The sequence below is a fragment of the Staurois parvus genome, unplaced genomic scaffold (genome assembly GCF_062004578.1).
Source record: "Staurois parvus isolate SC_StPar_1 unplaced genomic scaffold, SC_StPar_1.0 ptg000425l, whole genome shotgun sequence".
Lineage (NCBI taxonomy): Eukaryota > Metazoa > Chordata > Amphibia > Anura > Ranidae > Staurois > Staurois parvus.
The window spans coordinates 4,453,158-4,473,282 of NW_028318221.1; the positions used below are offsets into that span (position 1 = coordinate 4,453,158).

A 20,125-nucleotide genomic window follows, 5' to 3' on the forward strand; every position below is an offset into this window, starting at 1 on the left:
CCCATCCTAGAATCCCCTGAGCTAGGTCCAGGAGATTGCGGGATCTGGTGCCCCCCTGATGATTCAGTTATGCCACTGTCGACATATTGACTGACAGAATTTGGACTTCTTTTCCTTCGATCCTGTCTGCAAAGGCCTTACCTACTGTCTCACTACCTTTTCGGTCTTCTTTTGGGGTAAAAAGAGTTTATGGACTCTGGAGTCCACTACATACCCCAGAAACACCTTGGTTTGGGAAAGTCAATAAGGATGTCTCCCAATTGACAATCCACCCCAAAGATTCCAAGGAACAACTCTTCCAGGTCTCTCAGGACTTGGTACCGTGAGACTCCGTAGATCAGATCGTCTAGGTAAGGAATGAGGAAAATTCCCTGAAGGTGTAAATAGGCTACCACCTCGGCCAAGACCGTGGTAAATATTCTTGGACTGGCTGCTAGTCCAAAGGGGAGAGCTCGGAACTGCCAGTGACTGACCCCCTGCTCTGTGAAGATGTCGGAGTGTAAGAAAACTTGGTATTCAGAGGCAATGGGAACATGGAAGTAGGCATCCCTGAGATCCACAGTGGCCATAAAGATTCCCTTGAGCAAATGTTTACGTACACTATAGATACTTTCCATACGGAACTTCTTGTACTGCAGGAAACCGTTCAACCCCCTTAGGTTTATGATTAAGCATAGTTTCCTTGAAGACTTCGGGACCACGAAAACGTGGGGATAAAAGCCCTGAGAAAGCTGGTCTGTTGGCACTGGAACAATTACCTCCTGATCCGCTAACTCCATGATCCCTCTCAAGAGACCCTCTGCTTTTGTCCTGTGTCTGGGGGGATAAGTCAGCACAAAAGGTATGAGGGGGTAGTGAGGAGTTCCAACTGGTCCCCCTCCCCTATCAACTGCAGGATGTACGGGCTCTCTGTAATCTTTTTCCATTGCTGAAGGAATCTGGGCAGCCTTCCGCCCACCCTGAGATCTATGTCATTTGGGCTCCTTACTGGCGGGTTTGGAGCTAGAAAAAAGCAAGTTTCCCGTCTCCCTTTGTTGGCCCATTTCTTAGGGGAGTACTTCCTAAACATTTGTTGGTCCTGATTAAGGGGAGCACGACAACACTTCTTCCTCTTATCCTTTTTGACCTTGGTATGGAACTTGTTTCCCTTTTCGGCAGACCTAGATAACACCTGGGCCAAACAAAAAGGAACCCTCAAAGGGTAAACCAAAGAGACGAGCTCTTGACTTCTGATCGCCCTCCCAGGTTTTAACCAATTCTGCCCTACAAGCCGAGTTAGGAAGATCTGCGGTCTTAGCCGATGTTCTGACCATCTCCACCGCAGCATCTGCTAGGTAGGCTACAGCCTTACCAACTACCTCCAGGGAATCCAACACCTCTTCTGACTGGGCTTCCCCTTTTTTCTTGGTACCCCGAGAGACGTGGTCAATTAGTCTATGCATCTAAGTATCAGCATTTCTAGAGATGCAGGTGGATGCTAGGGCTGGGATCATATTAGCGGCACTGGCATCCCAGGCTCTGTCCTCAAAGGACAGGTCAGACATTTTAGATACTTGAGATAACGCTGCGTCTAATTTGGGGGTTTTGAGGAATTTCTCTTCCTCCCCAAAGGGGTACCGCCTCTTCCAGGTCTTCAATTTTAGGACCTCTCGCTCAGGATCCTTCCACTCTCAAGAAAATATCTTTGAGAGTTTGGTACACGGGTAACACCCTAGCTTGTGGCCTCACCAACCCCCCTATACATCTTGTCTTGGGCGGAGACCTGTGTTGGTGGCTCTGGAATGTCCTCTGAGGCATAGATAGTCCACGGCAAAAAGGTGTCTACCCGGTCTAGATTCCTCGCTAGCCAGACTAGCACCTTCCAAATCTTCCCCTGTGACGGACGCAGTGTCAGACCCCCAGCCCTTCTCACCAACTCATGACCGAAGGACTAGCCAATCTAAAACCGCGCTGTCACGTGCGTAACAATACCACGCTCAGCTGCACTCTGCACAAAAAAATTCCAGCTAACTGACAACAATCTATGTACTGCAGCCTGAGCGCGATTGTTACTGGGTCAGGTTAATTACGCAATTAACCCTTCACACTGTCACCACCACCTTTTTATACAGAGAAGGAGGAAACTCGCCAATCTTAGCAATAACACTATGATGTTTGAATAAGTGTCTGTATACACACTGTCACCGCAGGCAGATGTATCCAGAGGTTTTAAAACACACAGTAGAGCTCTTCAGAGGCAGGGATTCTTAGTTTGCATTAAAGAGCTTTAGAAACAGTTCAACACTTTTCAGATAATAGGATTTAATACTAAAAAAGGTCAAAATGGTGCAATAAAAATATTTACAGAAAAAGATGTAGCATATATATATATATATATATATATACATACATACATACATACATACACACACACACACACACACATATATATATATATATATATACACACACATACACACACACACACACACACACACACAGAGCAATACCACAACAGAGAGATAACAGAAAGAAGTTTAGAGAGGTAGGATACTTGCCATCAGCCTTGGTTTAAGCAGCTTCAGGGGTCCTGAGCAAAAGGGTGCTTTTTCTCCCAAAGCTGGTTCCTAATGTTAAAAGGGAGATCTCTTCAACTTCTCCAAGTCTGACAACCTCTTTTCTAGGAACTCAGCAGGGTGTCTCCTTAAAGCAGAGAACCAATCACCTCATTTGAGGAGGGGTGTTTAGGCGGGAAACTCAGGCTATGATCAAATCCCTCCCAAGTTATACCATGGTCAATAACCTTCCCTAGGTACATGTAGCAGCCTAGCCATTAGTAGATTAATATGCAGAATGATATCCTGAACGTCCAGACATCAAATATGCCATATTTTAGTATTTCAGCTAGAACTATATGGCTTTCTACTCTCCTGTAGACTTTAACTAGGGGTGTAAGGTATCAGGTGACTTGTATTAAAGTGACCTCTCGGAATATATGCTTTGTTTCATTGTAAGTATTTCCTATCTTAAGATATGAAATTGTATGGAAAAGTGGTTTTAAAGGGGATGTATGTTTTACTGCTATCTCGGAATGTCTTTTATGTCCAGTGAAGGACTGGTTTATAGCTTTACGATCATCTCCAAGCAAGAGTCTCACAGACATACTGGGCGCAGGCTAATTGGGGTTTATAACCATGAAGCTATCCAGCTGTGCCTGATGCTTGTGAACTCAGCATACACACAGACCACATTCCTGAGGGAGGGGGATTGGAGGGAGAGAGAATGATACAAGATGGAGGATCTTTAGCAAGATGGATGACCGTGTCCATCTCTGTACATACAATTGCTACATCCCCCTCTTCCAGGGAACTTTGGCCAGAAACCTCTGCCTTCTCTAAGTTTTCTTCCTCTGTGATCTGAGAGGATGGAGGGACCAAACCCCCCCACTGCTTCCCTGTCCAAGCTCCCTCCTGGGAAGACGACCCTTCCTTAGAGGATCAGGCGTTCACCTCCCCGGATGTGAGGGCTGTCCTGAAGGATTGTAAGGTGGCTAACATTTTCGTTTGCACCGACAAAAAATCCTTCATAACTGCCGAGGTTTTTTTCCATGACAACTTGTGGATACACTTGCAGCAAAAGGGTTTGGCATGGTCTTGTGGGACTTTATCGTTACAATAACCACACCATTTGGAGCGGGGGGGCTTTAGCTTTAGGTGTCTTGTGGGCACACTGGGGAGTTCTTCACGGCTATAAGGAGAGATAAACATGTATTCCTTTCCCCATAAGTACACCTGTAGGGGGGTGGGGTAAGGTCTCTACCCCCCTCCTCTCTCCCATCAGACGAGTCAGATTCACCGCCTATGGTCTTCTCTTTGACTGCAGCCAATGCTTCCCCTTCCACCTTAGCACGGCCCTTTGGGACTGTCACCTTCGCCGGGTTCCTGGGTCCCCATTCCCAGGGGTAACTTCTAGAGGTGCCTCACCGGCCTCATTAGGAATAAAATTCCACCATCTTTAAGCGGAAGTCCTATTGAGAGTGAAGCTTAGTCCACAGCCTTGCTCCCACTTCCGGTCCTGCGCTCTGGGCTCTTTTCTCAAGGAACCAGTAACAGACTCTACAGCGGCTGCCCCGCTCACCGTACAGGGGCATGCTGTGCGACTCCATGTACCGGCTGGTATTTCACACAGTTTCATCACGGTACCGGCCTCCGCCCCCCCCCCCCCCCGTATGAACCTCCCCCACGCTCCCCAAGTCTCCCCATCTGCAGGCTGGGATCTTCTCAGTGTGCACTGGCGGCTAGAGGGGAGGGAGGAGAGTGAACAGGTCCACTCCCCTCCTCTTCTTTTCCTGACCCAGAAGTGATGTTTGACATCACTTCCAGGTCCCCATTCACAGATTCCCGTGTGATGTACACTGCATTACATTCAGGGGAGCACAGGGAAGACATTCAGGGTCTTTTAGACCCGGAATGTCTCATTAAAGAGAAACTTTTTGTCCCCATGTGATGAAAATAAAAAGTTAAGTAACAAAAAAATGTTTTAATAGTAGAAAAAAAAAAAAAAATCAAAGTTGCACCCAAGCACATAACATCCCCTCAAAAAAAAATTAAAAAGATTTGAGGCCCACCCCCACATTTACAAAAGGAAAAGCGCGTGCCTATGCATGGAAATATTCATTGCGATACATATGTTATAGATCGCTGCGCATGCCAGAATGAGAGAAAGAATTCTAGCATGAGACATCCTCCGTAACACTATGCTGATGACCTATAAGGGGCTTTAAAAGGGTCGCCTATAGAAAATATAGGGTACTAAAGTTTGTCGCCATTTCACAAGCAAATTTAAGGTTTGAAATGTTGGATATTTATTTGGTGCAACCTCATCTTTTATAATTTTACAAAAAAATAGGGCAATGTATTGCTCTTTTGTACCCTAACAATAATTTAAGTGTATTTTTACTGAAATTTTGCGTTTCCTAGACCTTTGCAATAATATTGTGCGACATAAAAAATTGGAACTACCACTATTTTATTCTCTAGGGTCGTTGCCTTCAGAAAATATATGTTTGGGGGTTTTGTGTAATCTTCAAGCCTAAAATGATTTTTTTTGAATGTGTGCAAAAAACACAAAAATGGCTCTGGTATCAAAAAGGATAAAGGATAAGCCTGACACTCCCCTTCCCTGACGAGCACCCAATCAGTGCTCAATACACTGCACGGTCTCTCCCCTCCCTGCTAGTTCCCTGATGCGGTGCTGGAGACAGGCAGGGAGGGGAGGAGACATACAGCGCAATGTTAAAAAAAACAAAACATTTAATCACCATAGAGCCGCTTTTGATTTTAAAAGTCCCAGACATTCTTAATATCAGCGCCGATTTAAATACGGTTTTGGTTAAAAAAAAATTTTTTTTATTAGGACAAATAGATTGTCACGAGGGACAAGTGGATTGCAACACCAATTTAGTCCCTGAACAAGTAGTTTTTTAAAAAATGTCCACACCCATGTATACCAAAGAAAAAAAATTTAATACATTGCAGAATATCAGTTCTTAGATGTAGTGCCTGCATTAGTTTTGATTTCTAAAGCAAAACTTTTTTCCGTGAGTACATGAAATATATGTTGATCATATCAGAAATGAAGTGTTGTATTCACTTTCTGTGTGATTTTGAATTCCCCCACCTCCCATCTAATAGACCTGTATTGACCAGCTTGGGTAAGAACAACCATTTAACCCTTCAAAAAAAAAAAAAACAGTGGAGGAGTGAACATGGCCACCCCTAGGACAGGGTTCTATTCACAGAATGACAAAAGAACTGATAAATTTAAAAAAAAAAATTTTCTTGGGGAGGGTGAAATTAGATAAGTAATAAGGAAACTTTTAATTGCACTGTCCAAGCCATGACAAAGATTTCAAGCCATTTTGAAGGCAAAAAATAGTTTTACCTTATACTATATGGATGCACATTACAAAATGGCCAGTGAGTTCAGAGACATTTTCAGAAACGTTCTGTAAACAGAATTTATCATACGCATACAACGTCATATTAGGCAGCACTACAACTACATAAGACAGCACTTCTTTCTTACATAACACTGTTTGAATAGCTACATTTTGGTTATTCTGGAATCTGATCAGAAAGCCTTAGTACTCACGCTAAATTCCCAGCATAATATATAATATAATGTAATATATTACCTGCTTTCCTTTCCTTCCTTTATCTTCAGTCTTAACATCCTGAGACTCATTAAAAATTCTCAGACATTCCTCCATTGGGTCAGGGTCTGAGTCCAAGTTTTTTTCAAGAATGGAATAGTCTATTTCTGAAGAGTCCTGTGAAGATGTAGAACTTCTACGGGAGGAGCTTATGATCCTCTCTGTACTGTTAGCAACTTTTTCACAACGTAATTTACTTTTTATACTCATTTTTCTCTCTTCTTCTTCACTGCTTTCATCACCAAATAAATCCACATGACTCAAAGTTCTCTGCTTTGTTCTAGTTTTTAACACCTTTTCAGTGGGTTCTTTAGATTTTCCACGTGATTCTTTTTTTACATCTTTATCTTTATACTTTCCACTGTTATTTCCTGCTCCATGCCTTGATTCTTTAAATGACAAATTAGCCTTTTCCTTTTTGGCTTTACATTGACTTTTTTCCTTGTTTTTAACTGCTGAAATGTCCGTATTCAATCGGGCATTCTTTTCAGATAGTATGCTATCTTTTCTTGCTTTTTTATCACTTTCCAACTTTTTTCTCTTTACATTTGCCATTTCAGACTTTTTTGACAAACTTTTTTTTTCTTTCTTTAGCTCTTTACTGAAGGTTTTGCCCTTGTCTACATCTGTACACATTAGTGGCCTAGTAACAAATTCTTTCTTCTCACTTTTGGAATCTAGAAGGTTGTCTTTTTTAGCATGCCCTTTGCTCTTGAACTTTTTTAGTTGCACAATGTCATCTATGTTAGAGTGCACAGAAAAATCAGTCACTGCCTGAGCAGATTTATCCTTAATTTCAGTCAACAAGATGCTTTTTTTAAGAGACAAGGGAGAACCAGAATCATCTTCAGAGTCAGAAAATGTAGCTTCTACTAACAGATCTGAGGATTGCCTACGTACCTTCTTGGCACAAGGAGCGCAGCCTTTGTCCTGTCTATCTCTAGAGCTTTTAGTTACTTTTTGATGTGCAGCCTTGTTTAAAAGCCTTGCAGAATAGTTTGACATGGGATCATACTCCATATCTGTGGAGGGCTTTGAGTTATCAATAACATACTTTTTGACAATGTGTTTTGGAATTGCTGTTGGAACATACTCCATGGAGCTGCTTTTATCAGTTCCATTTTCAGAATCATCAAGTGTGTATTTGCATGGCTTAACTGAATGAGATCGCAGTGTGGGATTGTAACATAAAGCACTGCTTCCTGAGCCAACTGGACTGTATTCTAAATGGGAGCAATTGACAGACTTTGCAGATTTTTTTTGACTAGGGATGTACTCCTTCTGTATCTCCAGCAGTTCTTCATATTTTCTCTGCTCTCTCTCCACCTCATTCTTGACCTCTTCAATGGCTTTATTAACTCTCTCAAGTTCAAGAGTATCATTGCAGGTCTCATGAGCAGCCCCAGGGAAGTCCTCATCCAAACAGACAGGTGCAGCTGGAAGTTCAGGGCTATAAGGATCATATTCTGCAAAAAGAGTATTCATAATATAAGTAAATAATATTTTTTTCATGAATTCTTTATTGTAGCTTAAAAAAAAATCCCTTTGTCAATATATGCTTTAGACAGGCAGGCAGATAAAATGGCACATTTCTTCTATTAGATTTTTTTAAAAATGTTGTTATATTTCATACGTAGTAACATCAGAACTTGCCAAATAAAATGTTTCCTGTCCAGTTAACCTCCAGAAGATTTAACCCCCTTCGTGACCAGGCCATTTATTTTTTGCTATTTAGCACTGTATTATTTTAACTGGTAATTGCATGATCATGCAACGCTGTACCCAACTGAAAATTATATTTTTTTCACATAGAGTTTTCTTTTGGAGGTATTTGACCACCACTGGGTTTTTTATATTTTATTATATAAAACGAAAAAAGACCAAAATTTTTTTTGGGAAAAAAAAAAAAAAAAAATTACTTTCTGCTATAAAACATGTTCAATTAGAAAAAATAAAATGTATTCATAAACGTAGGCCAAAATGTATTCTGCTACATGTCTTTGGTATAAAAAATCCCAATAAGTGTATATTGATTGGTTTGTGTGAACATAAATAGCATCTACAAACTATGGTATATATACTGGAATTTGTATTTATTTTTTATTATTTGGAATGGCGGTAATCAGCAACTTATAGTGCAACGGGCAATCTGACACTGACTGGGAGGTACACTAACTGAATAACGGACATCACCAGTGACACTAATACAGTGATCAGTGAGAATATTATATGCTTTCACTGTACTAATTACACTGGTCAGGAAGGGGTTAACATCTCAGGGTAATAAAGGGATTAAGTGTGTACCTAACAAGTGTTAATGTGTGTAATACAGTATGTGCTGCTTTTTACTAAATATCTGTTTGTTCCTTCATCCCGTTTTCACAGCATATTTTATCAAGGAAAAAAAAAAAAAAAAAAAAAAAAAATCAATAAACACTCGAATAAAAATTTGATATACTGGAGATTTGTGTTTTGTTGCTGTACACCAACAGTGAAAGTATTTTGAAATGTGTATTGTGTGTCTGTATCTCACTTACCTCCCAGGAACTTGGTTGACAGGAAGCTCTTAATCCATTTCTCACCATGAGTTCAGTTTTAAACACAGAGACAAGCCAGCCAGTAAAACAGCAAAGAGGCCAATCTTCCACAGGATTTGCTATATTTGACCTGTCTAGTGCTGGCAACTGCCATTTAAACTGCAGATTTCAAGACATCATTAGAGCTGAGTTTTTTCCTTACAAAACTAGTCAGCTAGAAAATGATGAAATGGAATAAGCAGATGCTTGCATAGGGAAAATATGTTTGATAGCAGGAAGAGAGGACTGATAGGGCCAGTGTTTTGTTTGCTTCAAAACTGTTTTGGGACTCCATCTTTGGGAACATTTTTGTGATATGGTGATTTTATCTGCTGATATGTGAGTGTAATTTTATCTCTTTCAATTAAACTAGACAGTCAATACCTGTGAGCAGAGAGCGGGGCCGAACCAGACTGTGCCTCTAAATAGACGCAAATGGCCGTCACAGGATCGAGCACACACAAGTGAAGCAGCTTCCTATGGGGGCACTTGGAAGGGTGCAGAGCAAGGAACACCAGCAGGGGACCCCAGAAGAGGAGGTTTGGGGCCGTTCTGTGCAAAACCATTGCACAGAGCAGGTAAGTAGTATATGTTTATTATTAATAGATAGTACATTCTGAATATTATATTTTGAACTTTCTTCAATTAGTGTTTCTATATCAATTCTTTTTTTTAAATAAATACATTTTTATCGAAACAAATACAACCCCTGGCAAGAAGTATGGAAACACCACTCTTGAAGAATGTTCATTCAATTGTTTGTGTAGAAAAATAAAACAAACAAACACAGACATGCTTCAAAACTATTTTCATTTAACATTCCAACCTTCTGGCTTTAATAAACACTTAAAAAAAAAAAAAAAAGGAAAAATACTGTAGTCAATTGCAACTATTTTTGCAGATCAAGTTGAGGGAAAAAAATATGGAATCACTCAATTCTGAAGAAATTATTATGGAATCACCACGTACTTTGCAGTTCTAAAAAAAAAAATCTGCATCAGATTATATCTGCTAATTAGTCTGCAGTTAAATAAGAGTGCTTGCACACCTTGGTGAGCTGTTGCACCAAGCTGATTGACATGAATCATGGCTCCAACACCAGAGATGTCAGTTGAGAGGATTAAAAAACTTCTTCAAGAAGGCAAATCATCACGGAATGTTGCAAAAGATGTTGGTTGTTCTCAGTCAGCTGTATCTAAAATCTGGACCAAGTCTAAATCAAATGGGAAAGTTGTAAAATGGAAGCATACTGGTAGACCAAAGAAGACATCAAAGAGTCAAGATAGAAAACGTAAAGCAATATGTCTTGAAAACAGAAAATCACAATGAAACAAATGAGGAACAAATGGGTAGAAACTGGAGTCAATGTCTGTGACCGCCTAAAGGAAATGAGATTTACATACAGAAAAGATGAAACGAAAACCATCATTAACACCTAGACAGAAAAAAACAAGGTTACAGTGGGTTAAAGAAAAGCAATCATGGACTGTAGATGACTGGATGAAAGTGATATTCAGTGATGAATCACGAATCTGCATTGGGCAGGGTGATGATGCTGGAACGTTTGTTTGGTGCCGTTCCAATGAAATGTATGAAGATTACTGCCTGAAGAAACATGCAAATTTCCACAATCATTGATGATATGGGGTTGCATGTCAGGTAAAGGTACAGGGGAGATGACAGTCATTAAATCTTCTATAAATGCACAAGTTTTGATTGAGATTTTGGACACTTTTCTTATTCCATCAATTAAAAGGATGTTTGGTGATGATGACATCATTATTTCAGCATGATGATGCAACTTGCCATAGAGCAAAAGCCGTGAAAACTTTCCTTCAAGAAAGACATATAATGTCAACGGCATGGCCTGTAAATAGTCCGGACATCAATCCAACTGAAAATCTATGGTGGAAATGAAAGAAAATGATCCATAACAAGGCTCCTACCTGCAAAGCTGATCTAGCAACTGCAATAAGAAAAAGTTGGAGCCGGATGATGAAGAATACGGTTTGTCGATAGTTAAATCCATGCCTCAGATAATTCAAGCTGTTATAAAAGGCAGAGGTGGTGCAACAAAGTACTAGTAGTGTACTGTAGTGGGTTTTTTTCATGATTCCAGAATATTTTCTTCAGAATTGAGCGATTCCATATTTTCTTCCTCTGCTTGAGCTGCAAAAACAGTTGCAACTGACTACAGTTTTATTTTTATTTTTTTTTTTTTAAGCGTTTCTTAAAGCCAGAAGGCTGGAATGTTAAATGGAAATAGTTTTGAGGCATGTCTGTGTTTGTTTTTTTCTACACAATTAAACAATTGAATGAACGTTTTCCAAGAGTGGTGATTCCATACTTTTTGCCGGGGTTGTATACACTACTGCAAATTAAGAATGCTTTCAGAAATTATTATAAATTAAAAAAAAAAGGCATCATGGGATTTTTTTATCCAAACAATTTTAGATCAAAAAATGATTATAAAAATAATAGTTAGTTGCAGCCCTAGACACATACTGGTAATGGCAGTGATCAGCGACTTCTAGTATGACTGTGATAGTGTGATGGGCAATCAGGGACTGCCTGGGAGGGAAACTAATGGACACTATCTGATGTCGCTAGTGACACTAACACAGTGATCATACTGCAACTCGGTGATAATACTGTACATTGTCTCTGTACTAATGACACTGGATGTGTGACACGTGTGATCAGGAGGGCAATCAAAGAGTTAATGGTGTGCCTAACAAGTGTATATGTGCTGATTTTACTCACAAGCTGGCTGGCTTTGCTTCCTGATCTCAGCTCTGAATAGTAAGTGAAATCAGAAAGCAGAAACAGCCAGATCTGGGTTGTGTGTTTACTAAAACACACAGCGCAGTGCTGTGGTTGGCTGGAGCCATCAGCAGGTTCACAGACAAAATCATTCACTGCAAGCCTGCTGAGAAACTCTGTCCAACCAAAGCAGGTGTAGCAAGGGGGCATGTGTGCCTGTAAACCAGGAAGTCCCTTGCGACGCATGAGTATGTCATGGGGTAACAACAAGGCTACCAGCCAGCAGTAAGGGCCAATTCAAACTAACTTGCGCTACAATGTACAAAAAATGGATGTACCTTTAAATCCATTTTAGTTACGTCCTGCCTTCCTTTGCCATAGATTTAACATCTGTTGACATACATTTTTTACGTCCTTTGACATGCGTTAAAGCGTACTGCATTTTCACAGGATATGTGCATTGTGTTGACATCTGCTTACATCTGTTACACTAAAATGCATACATGTTGCATTTTAGCACAACGAAGATCAACGCAGCATTGTGGTCTGAATAGGATACATTGGAAACTATTTTTTTTTTCAGATCTCCTTCCGTTGATTTGCGTTTTACAGTTTCGCTAAAATGCAGATCAACACACTGGTGTGAATTGGCCCTAAATTTAAACAGCTGGTCGTCAAATAGTTAATAAAAAGTAGCTACAAAAGTCTTTTTAAACCACTGACAGTATCCTAGATGTCTCTGTGACTCGTTTACAAGTGTGGTTGGGGGGCAGATATATATATTAAAAAAAAACCCAGTAGTTGTTAACCACTTACCCTCCTGAGGATTTTACCCCCCTTCCGGACCAGGCCATTATTTGCATTATGGCTCTGTGTTATTTTAACTGACAATTGCGCGGTCATGCAACACTGCACCCAAATTAAATTTATGTCCTTTTTTTCCCACGAATTGAGCTTTTTTTTTTGGTGGTATTTTATTACCTGTGCGGTTTTTATTTTTTGCGCTATAGAAAAAAAAAAAAGTCCGACAATTTTGAGAAAAAAAACAAACAATATTTTTGACTTTTTGCTATTAAACATGTCCAGTAAAGAAACAAAAAAACAAATTTCCTTCTAAATTTATGCCAAAATGTATTCTGCAACAGGAGTCACAGTCGCAGCACAGTGCTCTTAATGAGCGGCATATTCAAGTTTGCTGACCACTCAAAGCGTAATGCACATGTCAGTGACGTCACCGGCCGCTACAAGTGTCCATTTCTCCTAAACAGTACATGTTTAGGAGATATTCACTGTACCTACAGGGAAGCCTTATTAGACCTTTTGCACACTGCAGCTTAAAAAAGCTCAGTACAGCATTTTGTTTGTACTAAGGTAAAATGTAGCCCATTATTTACAATGTGTCTTTGCACACAGATGTGTAAATAAGTGCTATGCATTACTCAGTAAGTAAAAAAATAGGAAAATTTTCATTTTTGGTCAGTAAATTACGCCACCTGCATGCAAATGAGTGCCAATATGCACAATCGAGAATATTAATGAATTTCCCCTAACATACTGTGCGCACATGCGTGCAAATTTGCGCACGTGCGCAGATATGCACAAAACAAGCACCTGAAATAGCATTAAAAAAAGCAGATGCTCAAACATCAGTACTGTGTGCAAGAGATTACCTGAATGTACAAGTCATAAAGCGGACTTTGCTACTGCTTTAAAGTGGAGTTCCACTCGACCTATCAAAAAATAAAAGTCAGCAGCAGCTGCTGACTTTTAAAAAACAGCCAATTACCTGTCCCTCGGTCCCGTGGTGTGTCCCCCGCAGCTCGTTTCACCGGCTGGCCTGTATTCCAGGAGGTCGGCATCTTCAGTGTGGGCACCCGGTTGTGCAGCTTGCGGCTTCACAGCCGGGTACCCACTGTGCATGCGCGAGTAGCACTACGCTTCGTGAATGGTCCTGTAGTCTTCTGGGACTTGTCACGTGTCCCAAAAGACTACAGGGAGGGAGGGAGGACACCTTCCACTTTCGATCGCCTAGGTGATCGGAGTGGAAGTGGGAGCAGGTACCTGTCAAATTCAGCAGTTCCTTTGCTTATTTTACTTAAAGAAAAAAAAAAGCAGCTCTAAAGTCTTTCAAACCACTGACAGCATCCTACATCTCTTGGGGACTCTTAGATCTTGTTTGTTTGGCCTGTGAGCAAGCGGTCATATCAGGATTTTTTTTTTTTTTATGGCCAGCTGAACATTTTTATGCTCCCCTCCCCCCCACCAACACTACGCCACCCAATGTAATAGCCAGGACTGCCTCCTTGCCACCTGTCAAATGTCCCTATGGTCTAGGTCAGTGTTTCTCAACCTTTTTTCAGTCAAGGCACCCTTTAAAATTAGGGACAGTCCCGAGGCATCCTTTAAAATTATGGACAGTCTTGAGACACCCCATTCTAAAATGTGAAAAACTATTCGAATAGTTTTACAGAATATCCACACACATAGGACACCCAACATTAGAGGTGATTTATTCTTCCAAAGCAAATACACTTTTGCACACTGACTAGTATTCCAAAGTTTCTCTTCTATCCATCACTGAGCTAATGTGACCCCAGCACTGACAGAGAGGGGCAGGGGAGGGTCAAACTAGGATGCTGTGCAGGCAGCTGACCTTCTCCTTATCAACTGATGTTATTGGTTGTCAGGACACTGGCGGCTAGAAGGTCATAATGGTTCACAATGAAAACCTGCGGCTTTGTGTAACTAAAAAGGCAGGTTTGTATACAAGTTTTGGGCAATTTTTAGGCATTTTGCCAAGGCACTCCTGAAGAAACCTTAAGGCACCCAGTACAAGAAGCTAAAAAAGGTATGCCAGGGGCCAGAACAGCTGATATAGAAGGGATTTAAATTAAAAAATTACCCTGTATTGATATCAGCTACCATGTGATTACGGACTCACCCACTTTAAAGCATACAATAGGTGGGTGTGGTCACCGAAGCTCAAAATCAGTACAAATGTGCATAGGGAAAAAGAGTTCCCCCCATGGGGGGTTTCATATGGGACCAAGCAGCTTAATCAAAGGGCTTATTAGAAAAGATAAATGTGCATTACACAAATATACACACAGAAGCTAAGCCCACCACCACCATCACTTCACCAAATTAACCACTTGAGCTCCAGAGGATTTACCCCCCTTAATGACCAGGCCTCTTTTTGCTACTCGGCGCTGCACTAATTCAACTGATAATTGCGCGGTCATGCAATGCTGCACCCAAACGGAATTTACGTCCTTTTTTTCACACAAATAGAGCTTTCTTTTGGTGGTATTTGATCACCTGTGCGCTTTTTATTTTTCGCACTATAAACAAAAAGAGACCGAAAATCTTTAAGAAAAACAATATTTTTTACTTTCGGCTATAAAAATATTTAGTAAACTCCAAGTTAGTCATACATTTAGGTCAAAATGTATTCTGCTCCATGTTTTTGGTAAAAAAAATCCCAATAAGTGTATATTGATTGCTTTGTGTGAAAGTTATAGCATCTACAAACTATGGTATAGATATTACAATTTATGCCATTTTTTGGCTATACAGCGCTGCGCTAGTTTAACTGAGAACTGTGCGGTCATGCAATACAGTACTTCACATCCTTTTTTTCACACAAATAGAGCTTTCTTTTGGTGGTATTTGATCACCTGTGCGCCTTTTATTTTTGGCGTTTTAAACAAAAAAAGTTTGAAAAAAAAACCAATATTTTCTCATTTCTGTCATAAAAAATATCCAAAAAAACTAAAATTTCGGCATAAATTTAGGCCAAAATATATTCTGCTACGTTTTTGGTTAAAAAAAAAGTCCAGTAAGTGTACATTGATTGCTTTGTGTGAAAGTTATAGCATCTACAAACTATGGTATAGATAATGGAATTTACACAGCTTTTACTTTCTGACTGCCCATCACATTTCTTGAGGTGATAAAATACCAGGATAGTACAAACACCCCCAAATGACCCCTTTTTGGAAAGTAGACACCTTAAGCTATCTGCTGAGAGGCATATTGAGTCCATGGAAGATTTAAATTTATTCCACAAGTTTTTGGAAAATGACAAAAACATTTTTTTTTACATAAAAGTTGTCATTTGAATTATATATTTCTCACACAAGCCATGGGTATATGTGGAATTACACCCCAAAATACATTCTGCTACTTCTACCGAGTATGGGGATAACACATGTGTGAAACTTTTTGGGAGCCTAGCAACGTACAGGAGCCTGAAATCCAATGACCACTTTGAGAGCCTGAAGGTGCGTAACTTCCTCATTTTACTTCCTCCCTACCTATCACAGTTTGGGACGCCCTGAAATGCCAGGATAACACCAAACCCCCCCCCCCCCCAAAATTACCCCTTTTTGGAAAGTAGACACCCCAAGGAATTTAAAAAAGGCATGGTGAGTATTTTGCAGATCACAAGGTTTCTCCGAAACTGTGATGGGTAGTCAGGAAGTGTAATGCAGGAATAAAGCCCTTTAAAAGCCTGAAGGTGCTTATTGGATTTTGGGGTCCTGTACTTGGCTGGACTGCCAAAACGTCTCTCACATGTGGTACCCCCATACTCGGGAGAAGAAGCAGAATGTATTTTGGGGAGTAATTCCACAAATACCCATGGCATGTGTGAGCAATAAATCATTTAAAAGACCATTTATTTATATTGTCATTTTCCAAAAACTAAAAAAATAAAATTCTTCTATTGACTCAACATGCCTCTAAGCAAATAGTTTATGCCACACCTGAAGATCACGCCTTTTCTGACACTTTTTGTTCACATGAAAAAAATCAGTATTTTTTTGATAGGAAATTACTTTGAACGCCCAAAGATGATACATTTTTAAAGCAGACAGCCTAGTGAATAAAATGGTGGGTGCTGCAATTTTTTATGTCACATAGTACTCGCTCAGCGATTTTTCAAATGCAATTTGCAAAAAATACACTTTTTTTACTTTTAATGCGCAAAAACACAATATATTGGCCAAATATTTTGTAAAACATAAAAGAGGATGGTATGCCGAGTAACTAGATACCAAACATGACATGCTTTAAAACTGCGCATGCCCCGTGCAATGGCAACAAACTGCACACATTTTTAATATCCATAGGCAATGCTTTAAAAGCCTTTACAAGCTATCATTTTAGATTTACAGAGGAGGTCTAGTGCTGGAATTACAGCCCTTGATCTGAAGTTTGTGGCGATACATCACATGCATGGTGCAATCGCTGTTTACATACCGGCACAGGATCAACGATCGCGCATGCAGGTGTGTGTGGGGGGGTGAGGGTGTTTTTTATTTTTTTTTGTTTTGTGTTTTTTTAAGTTAGATTTTTTTAATTATTTTTACATTGTCCCTTTCATGTTTTTTTTTTTTTTTGGATCACTTTTAATGCTATCACAGGGAATGCAAATATCCCCTAAAACTTCAATGGGCATTGTCATATATTCTTTTTTGAGAAATCTGGCGTCTATCAGACTCTAGATATCTCCTCTGCCCTTACATTATCTAATCAAACCAAAATAAGCAGCTCTATGGTCATCTGGCAGAAACACCAGCTGCATTCTCAGGTTCCCCAATGGCACAGGACTGCACGAGAAAGCCATGGAAGGAAGCTGGGGAGGGGCATCTTCTCCCACAGCTCGTAAGTCAATTAGCTACTAGGATTGCTTTTACATGCTCAGCCATCTCAAGCAGTGTGCCCAAACTGACATTAAGCAATGCAGCCCTCCTGACGGTGCTTGCCGGTAATCACCGGCCGGGACACAGTGATTCACACCCGTGATCAGCGGCGCGGGTAGGGAAGTCGCGCACCTCTCATGCGCCTCCTACTTGGAAATGCAAAATCACGTATATATATATGTGATTTTGTGCAGCGGTGCCGCCCTACTGCAGTAAACGTACTGTGGCTGGTCAGCAACCGGTTAAAAAGACAACTTTGGCCTGTAGTGATCAATGTTTTCGGGGTTGTGGCCATCGTGGAGATGTCTTGCACATCTGGTGGTCATGCCCGAGACGGTTTCGTTTTTGGTCTCGTGTGTTTGTCCTCCTTTTCACCTTGTTCCATCTCTCCATACGCCGGGATGCCCGGTATGTCTTGCTTCATTGCCCCATACCGGGCCTCTTGGCTCACCAGCAGAAGTTGGCTTCTTATTTGTTTTTATCGGCCACTAGAACAATTGCCCAGGCCTGGAAGAGTCCGTTTGTCCCTGTTCAGGGGGTGCGGGATCGTATGACTACTATGATGCTCAACGAGCAGATGTCGAATATCCGCAACGACTCCCACCGTAAATTTTTGAAAATATGGGAGCCGTGGTTGCAATATGCCTTTCCCACACTCCCCCCGGCTAGCCTGGGGATGTAATGGCGTTCGATATTGGCGCTCTTGGACCCCTGCTTCTCGCCCCCCCTTTTTTTTTCCCCTTTCTCTCTCTCTGTTTTTGGTGTGACTGGACAGCTGCCTTTAGTTGTTAGAGTCAGTTGCATTAATGTTTTGTTCCTTATGTGCCATTGATAGCCCCTGCGTGGGCGTACCTTTTGCCCTGTTGGCGTTAGAGCACTGTTTTTCTTTTATTTTGCTTTTTTTTTTTTCCTGTGCAATTGATAGCCCCTGCGTGGGCGAGTTTTATTGCCTCTGTTTTATAATGTTTAAAAAATTTATAAAAACCATTGGAATACAAAAAGACAACTTTGTCTAGTCACCTTAGCAGCTACTCATACATCCTCAAAAATACATACTTAGGGGGTGAGAGGAGCTAACAGTACAGTGTGGAAATCCATGGGATGATAGACCAAGATATTAAACATAGGAATATAAGTAGTTTGTCACTCATGATAAGAGCAGGAGTCAGATTGGGGACCGGTTGTCCTATAGCCATGTGTGATAAGTAAAGTTAAGGCACCTGGAAGTCCTATTACACTACAAATTGAGGCTTGCTGGTCAGTATGACCATATGAAACTAACTTTTGGGGGAACTCTTTAACCTATGCACATTAGAAACCTCAAGGCGCCCTGGTTGAGAAAGGCTAGACTAGGTGGCCAGATGCGACAAGCACTTCATCACTTCTGGAAAGGGAGAATGTAAACAGAGCCATTCTTTTCTGGATAGCATGAGAGCACTGTTTTTTTTTAATCTCATGCTTTCAGGGGTAGAGGAGTGATCTGGCCCCTGATGTCTCCACAAAGGGGAGCTGTCATGCTTTATTGCCATCACAAGAAATGATTTCATTTCTTGTGATAGCAAAAAAAAATAAAATTGAAAGGCACAGTGTAATAAATAAAACATTTTTCTAGCACATGTTAAATACATATGTAGGTCACGCCCACGTGCGGTGAATACAGATGTAGTTCACGCCCACATACGTAAACAGTGTTCAAAGCACACAAGTGAGGTATCGCCACAAATGTCAGAGTGAGAGCAATAATTCTAGCATTAGACAACCTCTGTAACTCTAAACTAGTAACCTGTAGAAATGCATTTTATTACAGGTACTTATATAGTGCCATCAATTTACGCAACGCTTGTAAATGTATATATATATTGTACATTCACATCAGTCCCTAACCCTCAAGGAGCGTACAATCCAAGGTCCCTAACTCACATTCATACATACTACTGTTTACAGGGCCTGAATAGTGATTGGATCATGACTAATGTTTTTATTGTTCTTCATTTTTCTGACACTTGTTTACAAGTAAAAATCAGCATTTTTTTTTTTTTGCTAGAAGCTTATTTACCCAAACATTTTATAATTTTTTTTTTTAGCAGATACCTTCGAGAATTAAAATGGTGGTTGTTGCAATATTTTATGACACATGGGATTTGTACAGCATCCTAGGGCCAATTTAGACTGGAACCAATTAACCTACCAGCTTGTCTTTGGAATGTTGGAGGAAGCCGGAGTACCTGAAGGAAAGCCACGCAGACACAGTGAGAGCATGCAAACTCCAGGCAGGCGGTGGGATTTGAACCAACGACCCTGGTACTGCCAGGCAGAAGTGCTAACCATTTAGCCACTGTGCTGCCCCTAGAAATGTTTAAAGAATTGCCTAGGGAGATTTTAGAGTACCGTAGCTTGGCATCATTCCACAAGCGTGCGCAACTTCAAACTGGACATGCTAGGTATCTATTTACGTGGCATAACATCTTTTATATTTTACCAAACAATTAGGTATTATATGTATTTATTACAGGTATTTGTATAGTGCTGTCAATTTACGCAGCGCTTTACATATATATTGTACATTCACATCAGTTCCCAACCCTCAAGGGGTGTACAATCTAAAGTCCCTAACACACATTCATACATACTAGGGACAATTTTGACTGGATCCAATTAACCCACGCAGTCACAGGGAGAACATGCAAACTCCAGGCAGGTGGTGCTGTGGTTGGGATTCAAACCAACGACCCCAGTACTGCCAGGCGGCAGTGCTAACCATTTAGCCACTGTGCTGCTCATATATTGCGTTTTTGTTCATTAACCCCTTCACGCCGGCTGCACGCAAATGTGCGGCCTCCCAGCGTCTGGGCCTAGATGCCGAGCGGTCGCACATTTACGTTCATGTA

The 20,125-nt window shown here is 40.7% G+C and overlaps 1 protein-coding gene and 1 pseudogene across 4 annotated transcripts in view; both read right to left on the minus strand.

The window, feature by feature from the left end:
* The window catches only part of REXO1 (RNA exonuclease 1 homolog), a 140,064-nt gene that overhangs the window by 118,924 nt on the left and 1,015 nt on the right, over positions 1–20,125 (minus strand). For all 4 annotated transcript variants that reach the window (XR_016314201.1, XR_016314202.1, XM_089687455.1 and 1 more), the window contains exon 2: positions 6,176–7,659. Coding sequence is in view for 2 of the 4 variants with exons in the window: in XM_089687455.1 (XP_089543581.1) it covers positions 6,176–7,659 (1,484 nt within the window). In the remaining 2 variants the exon portion in view is untranslated. The remainder of the gene's footprint in view (positions 1–6,175; positions 7,660–20,125) is intronic.
* LOC149454532 (uncharacterized) lies at positions 972–6,022 on the minus strand (annotated as a pseudogene).